The sequence below is a fragment of the Otolemur garnettii genome, unplaced genomic scaffold (assembly GCF_000181295.1).
Source record: "Otolemur garnettii isolate 467f Iridium unplaced genomic scaffold, OtoGar3 scaffold00021, whole genome shotgun sequence".
Lineage (NCBI taxonomy): Eukaryota > Metazoa > Chordata > Mammalia > Primates > Galagidae > Otolemur > Otolemur garnettii.
The window spans coordinates 25,542,410-25,565,088 of record NW_003852416.1 but is presented as its reverse complement, the minus strand read 5'-3'; the positions used below and the strand labels follow the sequence as shown (position 1 = coordinate 25,565,088).

At 35.8% G+C, this 22,679-nt stretch overlaps 2 protein-coding genes across 2 annotated transcripts in view; one reads left to right on the top strand and one right to left on the bottom strand.

Moving 5' to 3' along the window:
* LOC100944925 (cytochrome P450 2C19-like) overlaps positions 1–18,286 on the top strand; it is a 28,669-nt gene extending 10,383 nt beyond the window's left edge. The window contains 5 exon segments of the mRNA XM_012803565.2: positions 4,807–4,948; positions 5,698–5,704; positions 7,466–7,646; positions 14,114–14,255; positions 17,540–18,286. Of these exon segments, the coding sequence (XP_012659019.1) occupies positions 4,807–4,948; positions 5,698–5,704; positions 7,466–7,646; positions 14,114–14,255; positions 17,540–17,721 (654 nt within the window). The 3' untranslated portion in view covers positions 17,722–18,286.
* A 3,023-nt stretch (positions 18,287–21,309) lies between these two features.
* LOC100944609 (transmembrane protein 41A-like) lies at positions 21,310–22,223 on the bottom strand. The gene is given in 2 exon segments (XM_012803587.2): positions 21,310–21,965; positions 22,064–22,223. Coding segments are annotated over 2 exon segments (795 nt in total). The 3' UTR covers positions 21,310–21,330.
* Positions 22,224–22,679: the final 456 nt, after the last annotated feature.

The following is a 22,679-nucleotide window of genomic DNA, read 5'->3' as shown; positions in this document are numbered from 1 at the left end:
TTTGGCTGTGTTTGAAAAGACAATGAGTGCCAGGGGTATCTATATGGCCATTTGACTGACATTGCTCTCTTTCTTATTTTTTGGTGGTAGCCCTTCTAATGGCATCTTATTGTGGTTTTTATGTACATTTCCCTAATGGTTAGTGATGTTGAACATTTCTTCATGTACTCATAGGCCACTTATATACCTGTTAGGGGAAAAGTCTACTCAAGTTCTGTACCCATTTTTTTTTCTTTTTTTTAGAGACAGAGTCTCACTTTATCACCCTCGGTAGAGTGCTGTGCCATCACACAGCTCACAGCAACCTCCAGCTCTTGGGCTTAGGCAGTTATATTGCCTCAGCCTCCTGAGTAGCCAGGACTACAGGCACCCACCACAATGCCCGGCTATTTTTTGTTGGAGTTTTGGCCGGGGCTGGGTGTGAACCTGCCACCCTCGGCATACAGGGCAATTGCCCTACTCACTGAGCCACAGGTGCCACCCCATTTTTAAGTTAGCTTATGGGTGTGTGTGCAATACTTTTAATGGGCTGTTAGGTTCAGGTTACTAGTATTTTGTTGTGAATTTTTGTATCTATATTCACAAGAGATATTGGTGTTTTGTTGTGGTATCTTTGTCTGACTTTGGTCTTAGGGTAATACTGGCTTCATAGAGTACATTAAGGATTCCACCCTTTTCTTTTTTTTAACTTTGGACAAAGTTGAGTCATACTGTTTTTATTTTATTTTATTTTATTTATTTTATTTATTTTTTATTAGATCATAGCAACCACAAATTTTTTAAAATGAAAAATCCAAGACAAGATGTGATTTCACTGCTATAATCTACCAAATAAATTTAAAAGAATTAAAACCAGTATGACAGTAATGTCATTATTTTGATATATTTTCAATTTTATTTACCTCTTAATATATTTCAAATTTCCCTATTAATTTCTTCTTTAACCTATTGGTTGTTCAAATTCTTTATCATCTGCTTTCCCCTCTGTTACTGATTTCTAAGTTCATTACATTGTGGTCAGAAAAGATATTATGTGATTTTTATATTTGTGAATTCATTGAGAATTGTTTATAATCAAACATATTGGGGTTCTTTTGGGGGAAAGTTTTATGTAAATTTGAGAAGCATGTATACTCTGCTGTTTGTTATATGAAGGGTTCCTGTATGGCTGTTAGGTGTAGTCAATAACTAGTGTGTTTCAAATATTCTATTTCTTTGTTGATATTTTTGTGTAGATGTTCTATTTATTATTAAACATTGGGTATTTAAGTCTCCTACTATAATTGTGGAACTGTCTATTTGTCCCTTTAATTCCATTAATGTTTGCCTTAAAATATTTGGGGCTTTCTTGACTAGTGCATATGTATTTATAATTGGGTTCTTTATGGCTATAGATATACCAATTCACAACTATGTTAGGCTATATAAAACAGTGTTGACAAAAATTAAAGAAAGCTTGAATGAATGGAAATATATTTCATGTCATAGATGGAAATGGTAATATTGTTATGAGGAAATTACTAGAAAAATGCCACAAAAATAGAAGATCAGAAAGTTCAGGAATTAGTTCTTCCACCAAAACCAAAACAAATATTGACCTGGTATAAACTGTCTGAAGAAACTATGTTGGCACCCTGGAGTCTAGTCAAAAACTTGTAGCATTTGAGGAGTCCTTGCTGAAGGAAGCATCTGGCCAATTTTTGTAGTTTGGCATCTCACATGGAGGAAAAGACACTAAGCAAATGGATGAATTCAACCTTTACAAAGTAACAAGAGTAATTACTAGAAGCAGAAAAATTCTTACTTCCAGAGTTAATATATTACAATATTTTAAGTGTCCAATTCTTTTTTTTTTTTTTCTGTTTTGCATTCTTTGGCTAGGGCTGGGTTTGAACCCCAATCCAGCATATGGGGAGCCACAGGTGCCACCCTTAAATGTCCAATTCTTAACCCAAAATGGCACAGAATATGAACTATTAATATCTTAAAAAAGAAAGTGGCAGAAAATAATCTCAAGAAGCACAAAGTTTGTACTTACTAGATAAGGCCTTTACATTAAATGTTTTAAGTATCTTCAGAGAGTTTAAGGAAATCATGTATGAAGAGCTAAGGAAAATAAAGAGAACAACCTGTAAAAATATATGTAATAGCAATAATTGGAAAGAAATTAGTAAAAGGAACCAAATAGACATTCTAGGGCTAAAATACAATAGCTGAAAGAAAACAGAGATTCTCCAGACGGTTTCAATAGTAGACTTTCATAGGCAGAAGAAATAAACAGCAAACATCAAGTAGGACAAGTTAAATTTCCCTTTCTGAGTAGCAGAAAGGAAAAGGTATGAAGAAAGATGAATATAGGTAAGGAAGCTACAGTACTATAAGCAAGTTTACCAATATACCCACTGCAGTAGTCCCAGAAAGGGAAGATGAAAAAAGTGTCCAGAAATAGTGGCCAAAAACCTTCCAATTTTTATGAAAGAAACTAACATACATACCTAAGAAAATGTTAAAAAGTATAAAACCAGAAAGATTCATACAATACATATTTAATCACATTGTTCTGAAACAAAGATAAAGAGAATATGTTGAAAGCAGTAGGAGGGAAATTACTTATCATATAGAAAGGATCCCCAATAAAAGGCAGCTGATTTTTCTTCAGAAACTATGGAGGACAGAAATGAGTGAAATAATATATTGAAAGTGCTGACAGGAAAAAGTACTATTAACCAAGAATCCCATAGATGGCAAAATTACCCTTCTGAATTAAAGGAGAAATAAAGACATTCTAATACATAACAAAATCTTAGAGGAGATTCCTCACAAATTGATCTGCCATATAAGAAATGTGAAAGGATCGCAGCTTCATGTTGAAACAAAAGGGCATTAGATGATAATGAAAGCCATACAAAGAAATATGTATCCCCATTAAGAGCAACTGGATAATTACATGTACAAACGTATTTTATTTTGCATATAGCTCTACTTTTTTTTATTTCTAAGATTTTAAAAAGTGCATAAAATAACAATTATAAATCTATGTTACTGGACACACTATATATAAGTATAGTTTATGACAACAACTTAAGGAAGATAGAGTTAGATAATAGCAGGTAATGTATACAATATGAATCTAATTTGGTATCTATTCAAAGTGGGTAGTTACAACTTTGATATATTAACAGTAAATCCCCAACATAACTACTAAGAAAGTCATTTCAAAATATAAAGAAAAAGTTATCAAGAGGGAATCAAAAAGTTTCACTAGAAAAACAGATTAAAAATAGGTAAATTGTAGGAACAGAGCAACAAAAATGATATAAAGCATATAGAAAAAAACAGCATTATACCAGAAGTGAGTATATTAATAAGGCTAGTCATTCTAACTGTAAATGGATTAACTTACCATTAAAAGTGAAGTATTGAAAAATTTAAAAAACCATATGGTTTCTATAAAAGACATACAATTTTTTTTTTTTTTGAGACAGTCTCACTTCGTCATCCTTGGTAGAGTGCCATGGCGTCACAGCTCACAGTAACCTCAAATTCTTGGGTTTCAGTGATTCTCTTGCCTCAGCCTCCCAAGTAGCTGAGATTACAGGCACTCACCACACCTGACTATTTTTAGAGACAGGGTCTCACTCTGGCTTAGGCTGGTCTCTAATTTGTGAGCTCAGACAATCCACCCTCCTCAGTCTTTCAGAGTGGTAGGATTACAAGTATGAGCTAGAGATGCACTTTTTATCCACATTCACAAACATTCTGAAAGTGAAAGATGATGGAGATGATTTTTCACATAAGTAGTAGCCAAAGAGAGCTAGGATGGCCATACTAATATCACATAAAAGACATTTCAACCAAAATTGTTAAAAGAAGCATATAAGGACAGTATATATTGGAAAATGGTTAATTCATGATGAATATATACCAGTTATATCAAGTCAGTATTGACTTTGATTTTGATGAGGGGATTAATTCCCGAATTTTTTGATCTACTGTATGACAGTATTCTATAATATTTTCATAACAATATTAGCATTTTCATCTATGACATGGAATATTTTTCCACCGATTCAAATTTTTAAAACTTTCTGTCAATATCAATTTGTATAATCTAGATTAATCATGAGGCTATGTGTATATAACTGCTAAATAACCAAATTTATCTCAACAGATGGAAATACTAATACTGGGTTTTGAGTAGATTTCTTTTGATTGATTTCTGAGTAATTTTAACTTGAGAAGCTTAGAAAACTGTGTGAAACTGATGTTATCAAGGGAGATGGCTGTCTTTGCATAACAAGTACACATGTTGAGAGGGTCTAGTCTATTTTTATGTGTTGATTCCATAATATTAGATGTGCTGCAGGTAACCTGGGAACTATAAAGGCATTAATAATTTAATTCTGGCCTAGGAACTGGTTGTGCAGTAATAGTTGTAGGTTCCTCTGTATGTTTTTTTCTAAGGGAAAAAGACTTTACATCTTTTGTATTGACCTGGATGGAAGTGGAATGCATTCTCTTTTAGTGGCTGAATAGATAATTTTGGCAAAACCATGCTCCCTGACTAGCTAACTGCAGAGTTTGATGAATGGCATTTTTGGCCAGTGTGGTATAAGGGGGGAGTAAGTGATGTTTGGATTAACTGATCTACAGCCTGTGGTAAACCATACAGTAGTTTTTCCTAATATTATACTTTCTTCTCTCTTTATTTGATAATTTTGCAACAATGTGAGTTATTATGGATTCACTGTGATTAAATATGTCGGCATATGAATTTATAAGATGATTCCATTCAATTATTCCTAGGAAAAGTACAACGAACAGTCGGAGTTTACTTTTGAAAACTTAGTAAGCACTGCACTTGACTTTTTTGGAGCTGGGCTAGAGACAACAAGCACAACCCTGAGATATGCCCTTTTGCTCCTGCTGAAGCATCCAGAAGTCACAGGTATGAGCACAGATATGAGCAGTGTGTGATGAGAAGTAATGTTGGGAAGACACAGCTGGTGTCCTCCATCCTGTTTCACTTAGAAAGTGACATTATTTGAAATTCTGTACCACCAGCTGGCATCAGTTCAATTTTTTATAGTTGTTTCGGATTCATTGAGGGTATGAAGAATTAGGTTACACTGATTGCATTTGTTAAGTAAATTCCCTCTTATAATTGTGTCCCATCCCCAAGAGGTGTGTCATATACCATGACACCCTAAGCCCCCTCTCCTCCTCTCTTCCTGCTCCCTCATTCCCCTATTCCCCCCACGTATTAGGTCATCTACTGTTTTCATATGAGAATCGAGTACATTGTATTCTTGCTTCTCCATTCTTTTTTTATTATTATTATTAAATCATAGCTGTGTACAATGATATAGTCATGGGGTACAATGTGCTGGTTTTATATACAATTTGAAATATTTTCATCAAACTGATTAACATAGCCTTCATGGCATTTTCTTAGTTATTGTGCTAAGACATTTATATTCTACATTTAGTAAGTTTCATAAGAAAATGTGTTCCACCTCCATCCAGGTTAATACAAAAGATGTAAAATCTCCTTCTACTTTAGTGGCTGAATAGTATTCCATGGTATATATACACCACAACTTGTTAATCCATTCCTGGGTTGACAATCAGTCCAAATTTAGTGATGTGATTAAAATGGGACATCTTGGCATAACAGAAGACATTGACTGAGGGAAGTGAAGACGTCTTGGCAGTAGGAGTAGCAATAGAGCTCTGGTACAGTGTCTGGATTTCCTGGGTGGTAATTTATAACAGTCAGGCAACCAAAATTGGCCTAGGAGTACATATTGGCTTTATTATGAAAAAGAAACTTTGAACAGCAAGTATATTTTTAAAAATACCTTTCCTAAGTATGAAAATTCCATGTTCTAATATTGAAGTAGGGAAAGTGGAAACTCTCCTTACTGAATCAAACTGGAAAACCTAGACATTTCATGAGGCTACCTGAGATAATTTCCAGGCTGGAAATGATTTTAAAAAGCTCCATAAGTAAGATGTCTCTATATAGGTAAAAGATGTACCTTAAAGAAGCTTATTATTCCAGAAGTCTGTTCCATAAAATGGGTGTTTGACAAAATAAAAATATTTTTGAGGTGTGGGGCACTAATTATATCTTTTATAATACTTTAGAAATTTGCCTTTAACAAATTGTGTATTTACAACAGATGCTTTTTTATGTGTCAAGATCACACTAAAATGCCACTAACTTATAAATGAGAATTAGTGTCTTTAAAGTCGGAAGAATAGAGTACAGGATACCTCCAACAGAGAAGTGATTGATAGTCTGAGGTTCCCAATAGGTAGGAAATTATTAGTGGTGGTTTGAAACCACTACTCGAGAATATGGAAATAATTCTAACTAGGGAAATAAAAAAATTGAAAAAAATTGAAAAAAAAATTGAAATTTTTTTCCCGAAGTAAAACAAAACCTGAAAATAATTTCAAGTAAAACAATTCTGAGATTGTTTTACTTGAAATTATGAATTCAAGTAAAGAGAGACCTGTAAGTTCAAGGATGTAACAAAAATGGAAGGCGATCATAGCTATCTTACCAGGGATGAACATTTATGTAGTTAGAATAATGTAAACAGTTTTCTCTCACCTTTTCTTCTTCCTACGAGGGACCCATTTTCACTATCTTTAGAAGAGCACTGACTTTCTCCTTATTCTTCCTAGTAAAATCTCTCTTTTTTACTCTGAAAAAAAATGAATGGCATAGAAAATGAAGGAATATGAATATAATTAATTCTTTAAATTGTAGTCTAAATTTTCTGGATAATGAGTGGAGTGAAAGAAGTGTGTTTTTGTGTATATATTTGAGAGTGTGTCCAAATATGAGGTGGAGATAGAGACTAAAGTTTTCATCTCCCAAAGTGAGAAATCATTAAATATTATCCACAAATGGATAAGATAGAAACAATCTTTACTTAGCAAAATGAAAATATTTTTCCAAAGGAGCTGGGGAATGTCCAAAGTGCCCACATTTACATTTCAGAAGTGGGAAGTTCAAGAGAGTACAATTGCACATGGTACAGACACACACACACAGCCAAATAACTACATATAACTCATTTAGTACATTTTAATTTTTAAAACCTCATATTTTGATATGAAATTAATATTTGATTTCTCTTTTTATACTTGCAATATAGTAATTTCATGATGGCTACATTCATACTTTATGTAATCAAACATTTTATCATTTTTTGTAGTACTTATTATGTATGTCAATACACATACATATATAAAGATTTAGTTTAATGCCTAGCTTATAGTTTATGCATTTGTATTATAATATGTCTCTGAGTCTATAGGTAATTCTACCTCTATCATTTTAGTTGATAATGACTTTGGGTTACTTTCATAAGCATAACCCTGATTCTTATGACAAATGTCCAGTTCTCTCCTTTTTCATCAACTCTGACTTGTATCTTATCAGCTAAAGTCAGAAAGAAATCAACCACGTGGTTGGCAGACACCGGAGCCCCTGCATGCGGGACAGGAGCCGCATGCCCTACACGGATGCCATGGTGCATGAGGTCCAGAGATACATTGACCTTGTCCCCAACAACCTCCCTCGTGCAATGACCTATGATATTAAATTCAGAAATTACCTGATCCCCAAGGTAAACTTCTTTCTCCTACATGGGACTTCAGTACTCTTAAAATCCCCAATCCTATACCAACACAAGATGAGAGAAGTGCAAAACTCAGATGTGTGGCAGCTTGATGGACTTTGTGTTGTTTTAGTTTGGAGCTATAATACTTTATTTATTTAGTTAGTTAGTTATTTTGTTATTTTAATTTTTTTCAAATTATTTTATTGCTTACAAGAGTTGATGAATCTCAGGTTAGGAACTTTTTTTTTCTATTGTTGGGGATTCATTGAGGGTACAAGATGTGTCATGCACTGAGACCTCACCCCCCTCCCTCCTTCCCTCTCTCTGCTCTTCCTTTTCCCCACCCCCTCCCTCCTTCTCTCTCTCTCTCTGCTCTTCTCTTTCCCTACCCCCACCGTGTTATTGTCATTAATTTTCCACATATCAAGATTCAATATATAGTATTCATGCTTCTCCATTCTTGTGATGCTTTACTAAGAATAATGTGTTCCACTTCAATCCAGGTTAGTGCAAATGCTGTAAAGTCTCCATTTTTTAAATGGCTGAATAGTATTCCATGGTGTGCATATATCACAGCTTGTTAATCCATTCCTGGGTTGGGGGGCATTTACACTGTTTCTACATTTTGGCGATTGTAAATTGAGCTGCAATAAACAGTCTAGTGCAAGTGTCCTTATGATAAAAGGTTTTGTTTTACTTCTGGATAGATGCCTAGTAATGGGATTGCAGGATCAAATGGAAGGTCTAGCTTGAGTTCTTCAAGGGTTCTCCAAATTTCCTTCCAAAAGGTTTGTATTAGTTTACAGTCCCACCAGCAGTGTAAAAGTGTTCCTTTCTCTCCACATCCGTGCCAGCATCTGCAGTTTTGAGATTTTGTGATGTGGGCCATTTTCACTTGGGTTAATAACATCTTAGGGTGGTTTTGGTTTGCATTTCTCTAATAATTAAGGATGATGAGCATTTTTTCATATGTTTGCTAGCCATTCTTCTCTTCTTGAGAGAAGATTCTGTTCATCTCTCTTGCCCGTTGATATATAGGATTGTTGGCTTTTTTCATGTGGATTAATTTGAGTTCTTTATAGATTCTAGATATTAAGCTTTTGTCTGATTCAAAATATGCAAATATCCATTCCCATTGCATAGGCTATCTATTTGCTTTGGTTGTTGTCTCCTTAGCTGTACAGAAGCTTTTCAGTTTAATTAAGTCCCATTTGTTTATTTTGGTTGTTACTGCAATTGGCATGGCAGTCTTCGTCATAAGGTCTTTACCTAGGCCATATCTTCCAGTGTTTTCCCTATTCTTTCTTTGAGGATTTTTATCACTTCGTGCCTTAAATTTAAGTCCTTTATTCATATTGAATAAATTTTGGGGAGTGGAGAGAGGTGTGTGTACAGTTTCAGTTTTTTGCATGTACATGTGAATATCCAGTTCTCCCAGCACCATTTATTGAATAGGGATTCTTTCTCCCAGTATATGTTCTTTTATTGAAGATTAGATGGCTATAAGTTGTTAGTTTCATTTCATGGTTTTCTATTGAATTCCAAATGTCTATGTCTCTATTTTTGTGCCAGTACCATGCTGTCTTGACCACTATGGCCTTGTAGTACAGCCTAAAATCTGGCATGCTGATGCTGCCGGCTTTATTTTTATTACTGAGAACTGCCTTAGATATATGTTTTTTTTTTTTTTTCTGGTTCCATACAAAATGCAGAATCATTTTTTCTAAGTCTCAAAAGTACAATACTGGTATTTTAATAGGGATGGCATTGAATTGGTAGATTGCTTTGGGAAGTATAGACATTTTAACAATGTTGATTCTTCCCAGCCATGAACATGGTATCTTCCTCCGTTTGTTAATGTCCTCTGCTATTTTCTTTCTTAGGGTTTCATACTTTTCTTTATAGAGGTCTTTCACCTCCTTTGTTAGGTATATTCCTAGGTATTTCATTGTCTTTGAAACTATGGTGAAGGGAGCTGTGTCTTTAATTAGCTTCTCATCTTGGCTGTCATTGGCATATACAAAGACTACTGACTTGTGGACATTGATTTTTATATCCTGAGACATTACTGTATTTTTTGATGACTTCCAGGAGTCTTGTGGTTGAGTCTTTAGGGTTCTCTAAGTATAAGATCATATCATCAGCAAAGAGGGAGAGTTTGACCTCCTCTGCTCCCATGTGGATGCCTTTATTTCCTTGTTTTACCTTTAATTGTATTGGCTAGAACTTCCAGCACTATGTTGAATAGTAATGGCAACAAAGGACAACCTTGTCTGGTTCCAGTTCTAAGTGGAAAAGCTTTCAGTTTTGCTCCATTCAGTAAGATATTAGCTGTGGGTTTGTCATAGATAGCTTTGATCAGTTTAAGAAATGTGCCACCTATGCCTGTATGCTATTAGAAAAGGATGCTGGATTTCATTGAATGCTTTTTCTGCATCAATTGAGAAGATCATATGGTCTTTGTTTTTGCTTCTGTTGATATGGTGAATAATGTTTATGGACTCGTGTATATTAAGCCAGCCTTGCATCCTTGGAATGAAACCTACTTGATCATGATGTATGACTTTTTTGATGATAAGCTGTAATCTAATGGCTAGGATTTTGTTGAAAATTTTTACATCTATATCTGTTAGTAAAATTGGTCTGAAGTTCTCCTTTTTAGTTGGGTCTTTTTCTGGTCTTGGTATCCGGGTGATGTTTCCTTCATAGAATGTGTTGGGGAAGATTCTTTCTTTCTTAATTTTTTAGAATTATTTCTGCAGTATGGGAATAAGCTCTTCTTTGAAGGTTTGATAGAATTCTGGTATGAAACCATCTGCACCAGGACATTTTTTTGTTGGGAGATTTTTTATTGTTACTTTGATCTCAGTGCTTGAAATTGTTCTGTTCAGGAAATCTATTTCTTCCAGGCTAAGTCTAGGGAGAGGGTGTTATTCGAAATATTGATCCATTTCCTCCACATTGTCAAATTTCTGGACATAGAGTTTCTGGTAATATTCAGAGATAGTCTCTTGCATCTCTGGCATTGGTTGTTATTTCCCCTTTATCATTTCTGATTGAGAGATTTTACTTTTTTATTTCTAGTTAGTCAACCAAAGATTTATCAATTTAATTTATTTTTTCAAAAAATCAATTCCTCATTTATTAATTTTCTGAATGATTCTTTTGTTCTCAATTTCATTAATCTCTGATTTAATTTTGGCTATTTCTTTTCTTCTGCTGGGTTTAGGCTTAGATTGTTCTTTTTCCAATTCCATAAGATGGCTTCTGAGTTTGTTAATGTGGTCTCTTTCTTTTTTTAAAATGTAGGCTTCTAAAGCGATAAATTTCCCTCTCAGGACTGCTTTTGCTGTATCCCACAGGTTTTGGCAGCTTGTGTCCTCATTACTATTACACGCGAGGAAATTAATAATTTCCTTTTTTATTTCTCCCTGCACCAAACTGTCATTCAGCATAAGGTTGTTTAATTTCCATGCCTTTGTGTGGGGTTGAACATTTTTGTTGGAGTTGAATTCCACCTTTAGTGCCTTGTGGTCTGAGAAGATGGAAGGTAAAATTTCAATACTTTTGATTCTGTTGAGGCTTGTTTTGTGTCCTAGAAGATGATCAATTTTGGAGAATGTTCCATGGGACAATGAGAAGCATGTATATTCTTTATCTTTAGGATAGAGTGTTTGATATACGTCTGTTTAGCACGGTTGTTCTAGGGTCTCATTTAAGTCTCTTGTTTAATTTCATTTATAGCATCTGTCTAGCTCTGTGAGAAGAGTGTTAAAGTCCCCTGTCATTATGGTGTTATAGGATATCATATCGCTCAGACTAAGTAAGGTCTGTTTGAAGAATCAAGTAAGGTCTGTTTCTTTCTCCTATATGGGACTGCAGTAGTCGTAAAATCCCCAATCCTGTACCACCACAAGATGAGAGAAGTGCAAAACTCAGATGTGTGGCAGCTTGATGGACTTTGTGTTGTTTTAGTTTGAAGCTATAATACTTTAGAATGAACAGGTCTTAGTACCTGGCAGTTGTTTCTTCCAAATTTATTATGCTTCTATAAGATTATTTTGGCTACCCTTAGGTGTACATGTTTCTAAATAAAATATTTTATAAATTACACTTTACCAATTACCCAGATACTTTGGTGGAATTTCTATCAGGGTGATATTGTACGGATCAATTCAGAAAAAAATGATATCTTGACACACTGAATCTTTCAGTGAATGAATATATTTATTCCTCTAATTTATTTAGGTAATCTTCTATTTTCTTAGTAATATTTTGTTTTCAGTATAATGGTTGGCAAATATTTTGTTGAATTTTTTTCTAGATAATTATTATTTTTTGTCATAAATTTATAAAATTTATACTTTTCTACTTCTTTGTGCCTATTATTTGTGAGTGGCAATATTACATAATTGAATTTATCATTCTTCTTACATAAATCTAACAACTTTTCTAAATTGACAAATCATTGCTAATTTGACTGTAGATTTCATGAGGAATGTAAAAAAAATTTACATTATTTTATATATGGGCTAATACTAGTATGTATATTACACTTAGTTCTCATTTTCCAATTCTTGTGTCCTTAATTTCTCTATGTTCTCTTATCGCACTGGCTAGGATTTCCAGGATCATGTTGAACAGAACTGGTGATAGTGGGCAGCCCTGTTTTATTTATCATTGGCAAGAAAGGATGGAGGTTTAACATCTCACTGCTGAGAAAAGTTGATTTAGGTGTATATTCTTTATCAGATTAGAAAAACTTCCCTTATTTATGTATGAATTTTTGTCATAAATTTGTGTTTAATTTTATCAAATTGATTTTCCACCTCTATTGGCATGATAACACATATTGGCTTCACCTTCCTTTCTAAATATACACATGTCTACACACACAGCTGGATTTGAAGTGCTTCATATTATTCAGGACTTCTGTATTTATGTTTGTAATATATTTTGATCTGTGATTTTATATCCTCATAATTTTCTGGTCACATTTCTGATGTAAAGATAATGCTGGCCTAATATAATTAGGTAGAAATCTTCCAATATGCGGGCCTATTTTTATTGCCTTCCTATCCTCATTTTTTTTCTTGTGACCAATTAGCTATATCTTTGAAATGCCTAACAATTTTTGGTTAAATGGAAACATGCAGAGTATCAGAAGTATTTATCTCCTGGAAAGGATTCGTCCATCTCCCATAGACAGTCATAATAATGTAAGACCTTTCCCCTGATCCAGAATTGGACATGATGTGAACATAGTTGGAAAGTAACTATAGCCATTGGCTTACCTTTCTCATGTTTTCCCATGTCTGGAATCTTGAGACCAAATTTTATCTTAGAAGCTGTACAATGCACATGGTGTCCATATTCATCCAGATGTTCTAGTGGCTATGCTATCAGATAATCTATTCCATTGAAGCCAAGTCATATTATTACTAAAATTAAAAATAGTATAACCCAAAGTTGTATTTTCAAGGGGAAAAGAATAAATGAGATTTGTAAAGTCTTATGCCATTATTAGTTTATGCAAAGTTCCTCAGTAATAAAGTGTCATCAAAAGATCTCTCCTTTGCAGTTGTTCTGCTTTTTATGTATAATTAATAAAAATCTATGACAAGGTCCATAAGACTATGTAAAAGTTCTGCTTCCCAAATCATTCACTGAACTGATGATGCTGACCTGCATTTTAAAGCTAAGATTAATCTGTAATGAATGTCTCCCCCATACTTTTAATGGAGACAAACAAACTATATGCCAGTGATGAACACAATCATTTTACACTTGTTACCGTATTTGTTGTCACTATCCCAGAAGATGATTTTTTAAATTAGAGCATATGATGATAAATGTCTTAACACAATAATTAAGGAAATGAGAGGAGGGATATGTTAACCAGTCTGATGTAAGCATTCCAAATTGTATATGAAATCAGCACATTGTATCCCATAAATGCATCAATGTGTACATGATCTACCTCTTTATGATTTAATAAAAAAATCAAGGAGGACCTAAATAAACACTTTAAAAATATATAAAAAAATAAATAAGTGCCCTCTGAACAGATACTGCAGACATTTCAACTGCCAACAGAGGCTTTCATTTTAAACCATACTTTGACATGAGATTTCTGTGAAAACTAAAATGATGACATAGAGCAGCAAGTGGAGGCAGACACTGATGTCCAAGGTTTATTATAAGGTGGAAAAATTCAGAAGGTTTAGCACTAAAGTACCAGAGCACCCAATACTTCAAATGTGATTTATCTTGCCACTTTAGCAGGATCACTGGCATCTGCCTTAACTTCATGTCTTTTATTACTAAGTCTGTCTGGGTGGAAATGTTATTGTTCTCCTTGGACCACTAATTCCTCATATATAGCTCAAGAGAATTCAAAAGTCAGGTACCATTATTTCTTCCAGTTCCATAACTTCTTTATATCTTGGTTCATTTATGTTTGTCGTTTCCAGGGCACAACAATATTAACATCCCTAACATCTGTGCTGCATGACTGCAAGGAATTCCCCAACCCAGAAACGTTTGACCCTAGCCACTTTCTGGACGACAGTGGCAATTTTAAGAAAAGTGACTACTTCATGCCTTTCTCAACAGGTAATGGGTATTCACTTATATTTATATTTCAGAGAACAAGATTGTTTTGGGGGATCAGTTGGAACTTCTCTGACGTCTCTTCTGGATTTGGCATAATCTATTGATCCTTGTATGTGATCAGAGCACCACTTCCAGTGCCCATGTCTTTCTCCTGTTATATTTCCTTGCTGTTGGGCCAGATTAGAGAGGCTTTAGGAATTAACCCAGTTTTTCCAAATCAAGAAAGTTAAAGTAAATGTTGGTTGAATTCTGCCACTGGGTGCATAACTGAAGTTCCTAAGAACTCCTACTAGAACTTAGAACTCACTTACCCTTCCAGGTAATTATAAAAGATGCAGAGTTACCATCTTTTTTTTAAAAAAAAAGTATTTGGAGAGCATTCTCCTAAGTGAAGTATCTCAAGATTGGAAAAGCAAGCATCCCATGTACTCGATACTAAGTTGAAACTAGTAGATAAACAACTACAGGCCCGCCTGGGAGAAAAACACAATACAATTCAAGAAGGAGGAAGGGGGAGAGGAGGTTTAGTAAGTTCCTACTTAACAGGTGCAATGTAGGAGTGTATGGCACACATCCTGGGTGAAGAATACAACTATGACTTGGAGTTAACTTTATAAGTGCAAACAATGTAACCTAATCCTATGTAACCTCATATTAATCTGAAAAAAAGAGAAAAACTAATTTATCCTTTCCTTACTAACCATAAGAAAGGTCTCTAACCCCAAATCTTCATTCATTATCTTCTATGTGGTGTTTCTCATACCCCAAGTTGAGCTCTGGGAATACAAATAACATCAGGCACAAGGAAGGAGTCTTAAGAAGTCACTCCTACATTAGGGAAGTAGATGAGTAACTGTGCTCATTATAATTCAGTATGACTAGAGATGTGAGAGGAAAATGCACAGGTTGCAGGTGTAGCAGACCGAGAGAGAAGATGCCTGCCCTGCCCTCTCAAATCCCACACTGAGGTATAAAGTGGAGTAAGAATTCTGTTCTCATAGTAGAAATTACATTTGAGTTTCCCCAAAAGAGGCAGAAAAAAACAGAATGGGGAGAATGCAGGACATTTTAAAGGAGTTAATCAACCACAGGAGCAGGACATTTCTCTAAATTAAAGATAGTTCTGCCTAATAATCATGGAGGAAGGGAAATATTAGGAATGTGGATGGATACTCTGAAGTGGTTCTAGAGCATCTGTTCCTTGTCTGGTCATGATCAGGTATTTTGGATACTGGATTTCCATAGCTGTGATGTTAATGCCAAGTCTCTGCACATGGAACCCCCATTGTATATTTTGTGGCCTTTTAAAATATTTCAGTTTAATGTGAGGTTAAAGACAATTAAGTTACATTATTGGTATTTGTTAAGTAAAGCCTAAGTTGTAGCTGTGTCCCTTAACCAAGAGGTGTGCCATATACCCTTACATTATGCCTGGTAGATGAGAGCACCTAACAATCCCCCCCCCCTTCTCCATACTTCCCTCTTCCTCCTTCCTTCCTCCACCCCCAATTTGACTTTAGTTGTGTTGTTCTCTTGTGCAGGTGTGTATTTGTTCATCTACTGGTTTTATATTAGTATTGAGTACATTAGATACTTGCTTGTCCAATCTTGTGATACTTTACTAAGTGGAATGTTCTCCAGTTCCATCCAGGTTAATACAAAAGATGGAAAGTCTCCATCTATTTTTATGGCCAAATAGGATTCCATGGTGTATGTACACCACAGTTTATTAATCCATTCATGAGTTGATGTGCACTTGGGTTGCTTCCACATCTTGCCAATTTGAATTGAACTGTGAATCTAGTGCATATGTCCACATGGTAAAATCATTTTTTTCCTTCTGGGTAGATACCTAGTGATGGGATTACAGGATTGAAGGAGAGCTCTACTTTGAGTTCTTTGAGTATTCTCCATACTTCTTTCCAAAGAAGCATATTGGTTTGCAATCCCACCAACAGTATAAAAGTGTTCCCTTCTCTCCACATCTGTACTAGCAGCTACAGCTTTGGCTTTGTGATGTGGGCTATTTTCACTTGGATTAGGTGATATCACAAGGTGGTTTTAACATTTTTCATGTGTTTGTTGGCCATTCTGTGGCTTTTGATGTCTGCTTTATATCTAGCACTGTAGATTCCAAGATGACAAGGAACTTGGCTTCACTTTAAAATTCATATTTTAGTGCAGTCAAAAATAAACAGAGATGTATGATTCCAGATGACCCCTGCTGTTTTCAACTCTTTGTGATGACCTAATGAAGTTCCCAAGACTGGGTAATTTATAAAGAACAGAAGAACTGTGAGATTTATTACTCACAGTTCTAGAGGCAGGTTAGTCCATGATCCAGGCATAAGTCGTGATGGTATGTGGTGAGAGCTTGTTCCTGTAGATAATGCTCTCTTCGTGTCCCATGGTGGGAGGACAAAAAAAGCAAAAGGGAGAAATGTCTCCGTTGCATCTCTTTTCCTAATGACAGCATCATTAGGCCAAGGAGTGCACAGCCCCTGTGACTTATTCGTCTTATAAAGGCCATACCTCTTCTGTTGGCCACACCAATACTGTTGCATTGGGGATTAAATTTCAATACATAAATTTGGGAGAGAATCACTTAGAACATAACATATGCTTCAGTGGAAGAATTAATATAATGTTAAGGAAACTCTGAGCAGACAGAACTTTATTGCTTGAGGGAATTGCAAAGGGCATAAAGAGGAAATGAAATTTGACCTGTGTCCTAAATGTAATATAAGAAAAGTGCGTCTTAGGCAAAGGAACAGCATGACATAAAACTTGACACAGAATCTGTGTTGGAGAATGATGAAGCTTGTGTGTGACTAGAGCTAATAGGAGAGGGTATGGAAGAGCGGAAAGAAGATCATGGAATGTCAGACTAGGGTCAGGAATCATGAGAATGTGTGTGTATTTCTTGAAAAATATAAATGGAAAATCAAAACATTAAAATAGGAGTTTTATAGGAGAATCCTTAATAAAGTGCTTAACATGGGTTGATACTTAATAAATATTTGTTAAATGAATGGTGCCCCTTAAGATCAGATCTTACATGAACCGAAAATTTGTCCATGCTTTTTGTTCATTTGTCTACCAATTTTCCTTCCTTCCTTCCTTCATTCCTTCCATCCATCCATTCATCTGTTCACTCCTCCAGCTGTCCAAGAATTCACAAAAGAGTTATTGTGCATCCTCTTTGTTCTCGTTACTAACACAGTATTTGTCATAGCCACTGCTGCATGCAAGGAGTAATTACTCTTTCTGTTTGTTATTTTCAGGAAAACGGATTTGTGCAGGAGAAGGACTGGCCCGCATGGAGCTGTTTTTGTTTCTGACCTCCATTTTGCAGAACTTTAAATTGAAATCTCTGGTGGACCCAAAGGATATTGACACCACCCCAGTTTTCAATGGACTTATTTCTCTGCCACCCTTTTACCAGATCTGCTTTATTCCTTTTTAAAGTAGGGCAGATGGTGTGGCTGCTGCTGTGCTGGCCCATGTATCTCCCTCTCCTCTAGGGCATCATTTAACCCCTTTCCACTATCAAAGATGCTTTCTCTTTCTCACATCTCCACATTCCCTCTATCCTGCGGGCATCATAGCTCATATTAGGAGGATTTCCTTACTCAAACATGCTTACTACTCCTAGAGTAGGAATATTCTATAACCCCTGTATTGATCGCTACATATACTAACCTTTACCTAATACTGAGTCATTAATGTTCTCACTGTAAAAGAGGGAAAACGATTAGTGTGTGATAATTCAGACTTATTTCTCTTGTCTGTTTTAAATATATGCTGTTATTAATTGTTAGGTGAGTTCTCAGACTTTCCTTCTTTTGTGCACAAAACAAGTAAAATATAAATGAAAACAGAGTCCCAGGAGGCCAGGCTGGTGCTCAAAATGATAAGCAAAGAGAAGGACATAGGGGAAAAGCGTAGAGAAGCGCTCTTGGCTGCTGCCACCTAAAGTTACTCTATTGAAGGAAAATCTGTGATCAGAAGTAAATCAAACCTGTAGGGACATATTAGTAACATCAATGATAAGGAGAAATTAACACTGTGTACTAGAATTTATGTAGTTCCTTTGGTGTTGCTGTGGTATCACAATGAAGTGTAATTAATTTCTCCTAAACAAATGTACAGACTATTTTTATCAATTCTATTTCAAACCTTAGTTTGGAAACACATGCTTTCATATTGCTACTCATGTGTTCTGAGTGATACTCTTTTTTTTTTTAACACAAACACAAACGAAATCCCTGAGAGAAATTGCCAGGTTTCATTAATTTCAGTTTCCAGTACATTCTTTAACACTTGATGTAAGTGTGATGGTTATTTGATGGCTTGGTTCTGAAATCGTTAGTTTCATGTCTCCTCCAAAACATAGTCAATAGAACAACCTATGTCAAAGTATACTCATGGCTTTTTCTGTCTTCTGCATGTAGTGTATGCCCTGAGAATTGATATCACTCATTGCCCTTCTTCTAGCCCCTTTATCAGGAGAAGCTACCTAAACATTGGAATATATTTTAAAGATAACACACAGGTATGGACATACATGTACATCTATACATATATTTGTGCCAAAGTATATATTCACACAACATATAAAATACAATTTATGTATACTTAGGCATAGAGTTAACTGGTTATTTACAATATTGAGCTCATACCATACATGCTGTGTTCCCACTTGGTGCTTTTCTATTTATAACAAGAAAACATAGGCAAATAATTCAGATATTTTACCAGTGAGAAAGTGGAAATGGCTATTACATAGATGGAAAAATCCAATTTAAAACTAGTCATTATGCATCATATAGTTTCTTGATTGGCCAATGAAGATGCTTTAATGTAGTGGTGGCAAAGGTGTAACCACAGATGAGGTAAAATGAATGAGTAGCATGCTAGTTCCCTCTGGAGGCTCATATGGGAAAACCCGACTTTCTTTCTATTTCCTTTTCTGAGGGCTGCCTACGTTCTCGGGCTCACGAACTCTTCTTTGCTTCACCACAGACCAATGCCCCTGTTGTCACACCTACTTGTTGTCACATTTCCTACTACTGTCCTCTTCCCTCCCTTTTATGAGCACTCTTGTGATTTATATTGAGCCCACCGTAATAACTTGGATCTCTCCACATCAAGGCATTATTCAGCCCACCATACTATTATTATGCTCATTTTAACAACCAAATGACTAAGCAGATGCTCAGTGAAGTATTGTTGAACCTTGCGGCTCTAGACCACACAGGTTTTTATGTGTCAAACATAGGAGTTGAACTTGGGTAATGTGGCTATAAATAGAGGTTGCTAACAACTTTGCTAATTCTTTCTTTTGGGTTTAATTAATTGTTTTCACTAACACACATGTTCCATATGAGCAGGATCTAAGTTTTAAATAAAGAAAAGACCTGTTGGAAAGAGTAAATGAATTTTAAATAAATAAAATACATAAGTAAATAAATTTTAAATAAATAAATAATTTTAAATAAAGAAAAGACCTGTTGGAAATAGTAAATGAATTGTGGTGGGCTTTTACAAATGGACATGTATACAGTATTTAGAAAGGATTTTCATAGTCATATCATGATGTAGTATTTGTTATAAATGGCAAGCACTATTCTAATAATATGAAAACATTAATTTATTCAATTATTTTATTTTATTTGATTCATTTTTGTTTCAGGTTAATTTGAGGGTACAAAGTAAGAGGTTACAATTTTGGCATTTGTCAGTTAGATTCCCTCTTATAGTTGTGTCCCGGCCCAAAGAGGTGCGCCATATACCCTAAGAATTGTGCCTATTAATGAAAGAACATCCATCTCTCTCCTTCCTCCCCTTTACCAGTTCCCTTGTTCCCCTGCCCCTGCTTGAATTGATTTGAATTTTTCTCTTATAAGGGTATGTATTAGATCATCTACTGTCTTCATATTAGTATGAGTACACTGGATACCTGCTCCTCCATTCTTTTGATGCTTTACTAAGAAGAGTGTGTTTCAACTCCATCCAAGTTAATACACAAGATGTAAAGTCTCTATTTTTTTTAATGACAAAATAGTATTCCATGATATACACACACCACAGCTTGTTCCATGGTATACATATATGACAGTGCAATCAGAAACCAAGTTTTTCCCCATGAACTAAAAGATAAAATACAATTATTCCTTAGTTATTCTTGGCAAATAAAAAACATTCAGAGGGTATAATGGCTGATAGCCTAGGTTCTGAATCCACTCTCTTAGCAGGAACACACAGAAGGGATTCTCATGTAGAAAAGATGAATAAAAAACTGCATGGGTGGACATTTGATTCAGGTAAGCCCTGCCCTTATTCAGATGGATAAGAATTTTTCTAGAATGTACCTATAACATAGAATTTGCTCCATTCATATTTAAGTCTGTTTGCAGTCAGCTTAACTGTCAGGCCTTGCAAGCATGAGATTTGACATAATGTGGTAATATCGGTGTGTCTAAACAAAAGAGTGTCACAGAAACCAAGTTGTATTTGAGGTCTACATGGAAGTCCTAGGAGGTGTGTTGGCTTTTTTCCCTTGCCTTATGGAAGAGGTAAGGTCATCACAGAAAAGTACAAAAGAATCATTCTTCAAGAGCCTAACGGAAAATGGAGAGGGATGTCAGTGATGTGGAGTCACATAATGACCATCATGTCATCATAATGTCATCATCACTAATCACATAAATCTACAGGGACTTAACAAACAACCTATCACTTTGCAAAAGAGTGTGGACAAGGACAATGAACACCATCTCCAAAGGCAAACACAACAGGCTGGCCTGAGCTCCTTGTTAGACAATAAAATATAAACAGGACTTTCTAGGTGGCCATCCAGTTTGCAGAGTGTCTGGCTAAACCAGGACTGGTTTCAAAACCTGATACAATTCACTGCAAGAGCACAGAGTATCCTCTATGACAACATGCTGCACACAGATGAACCAAGTGTCCAAATCACCTGTGGAATGTAATTTAAAAAATAAGGACCTTTAGAAGACCACATCCATGACACAATTAAGAATCTAGGGACAAGGCAAACAGGAAATCCAGATCACATGTCTTTTCTGCTGTTGATATTAGTGCTGCTCGTTGCATTAAATTGTAAGTGTTTCTGGTTAAATTTTTTAATGAGCGTTCCAGGAACTAATGCCACCAGCGTAATGGCCAACAGCTTTAAGACAGTCTCCCAGGACAAAAGAGCATCCAGGGAGGTTAGGGTGGACAAGATGGAGCCTGTCTGTACACAGGTGAAATTGTATGGTATCAAACCAGTAAGAACTGAGAAGGAGAATAACTGCACAACGGGCATGTTCAGAATCGGGGCTGAGAAGTTCAAGAACCAGTTTGGTGTCAGGGGGAAAAGTCTCAAAAACGATAAAAAAATAATAATAATAATAAAGCTGTTTCTGTTTTCTGCCACCTTCCTCTGAAGCAAGACCACTTTATCAGGCAAGTAGGAGACCCCCAGCTGTTTGCCAAAATTACTGGAGGGCAGGTAGCAGCAAGTGGCGCCCACTGAGGTCAATACACAGCACAGCAGAAGCCCCAGCCTTGGCCCAAACGAGGCACCAGCTAAAACATTCAGGAAGCTGGAGCCAGGGAGAGCAAAGCCCTGTTTGTAGAGGTAGGCCCTACAGAAGAGCAGGAACACGTAGGCCTGGTGTTCCTTCCGGTACTCCTGCTGTGCTCCAGGTCTGAGGGGAACCCCAGTGACCTTGCCTCCCACATCTGAGCAGTCCTTGATTCCATCACTAATCAATTATGAGCACATCCTCTTAGTTCACAGGAGACTGTTTATCTTAGTACGTGCATGTCTCCCACGAACAGCAGAGCCTTCTCAGCTGTCTCCAGTCTCCGCCCGTGGGGCAGTCGCATGGATGGCAAGTGCAGAGCAAAGGTGCAGCCGGTGCACACCTCCAGGAGGAGGCTGAGCGGCGGGCGCATTTCAGCACCGCAACCCGGAGCTCATTGGCTGCGCTGGGACCTCGCCACGCGGAGTCCGCAACATACATTTTCTATGAATCCAAGTTCACTTTCAAATAACACTGTCTTGTTTTTTTGGTAATTATACCTTCTCGTAATAAAGTAATCCTAATTTGTCCCTCCAATTTGTTACATAGTTAATGTCATTCAATATATTTTGATACTTATCCAAACCTATAATTACCAAATACGTTGTTGTTACTTTGAACAAACTAAAATCTATTAGGTCAGCTAAGACTAGGAAAATAAAAGTATGTTGCCTTCAGTAGCTCCTCCAACGCCCCTCTTCTTCTTACATAAATAGATCACTGCTCTACTTATATAATTTTCTTGTCTCAGAAACATTCCTTTTGAACTTCCTACAAGGATGAAATAAAAAAAATTTGTAATTTGTTTTTGTGAGTTTTTATTTCTTTT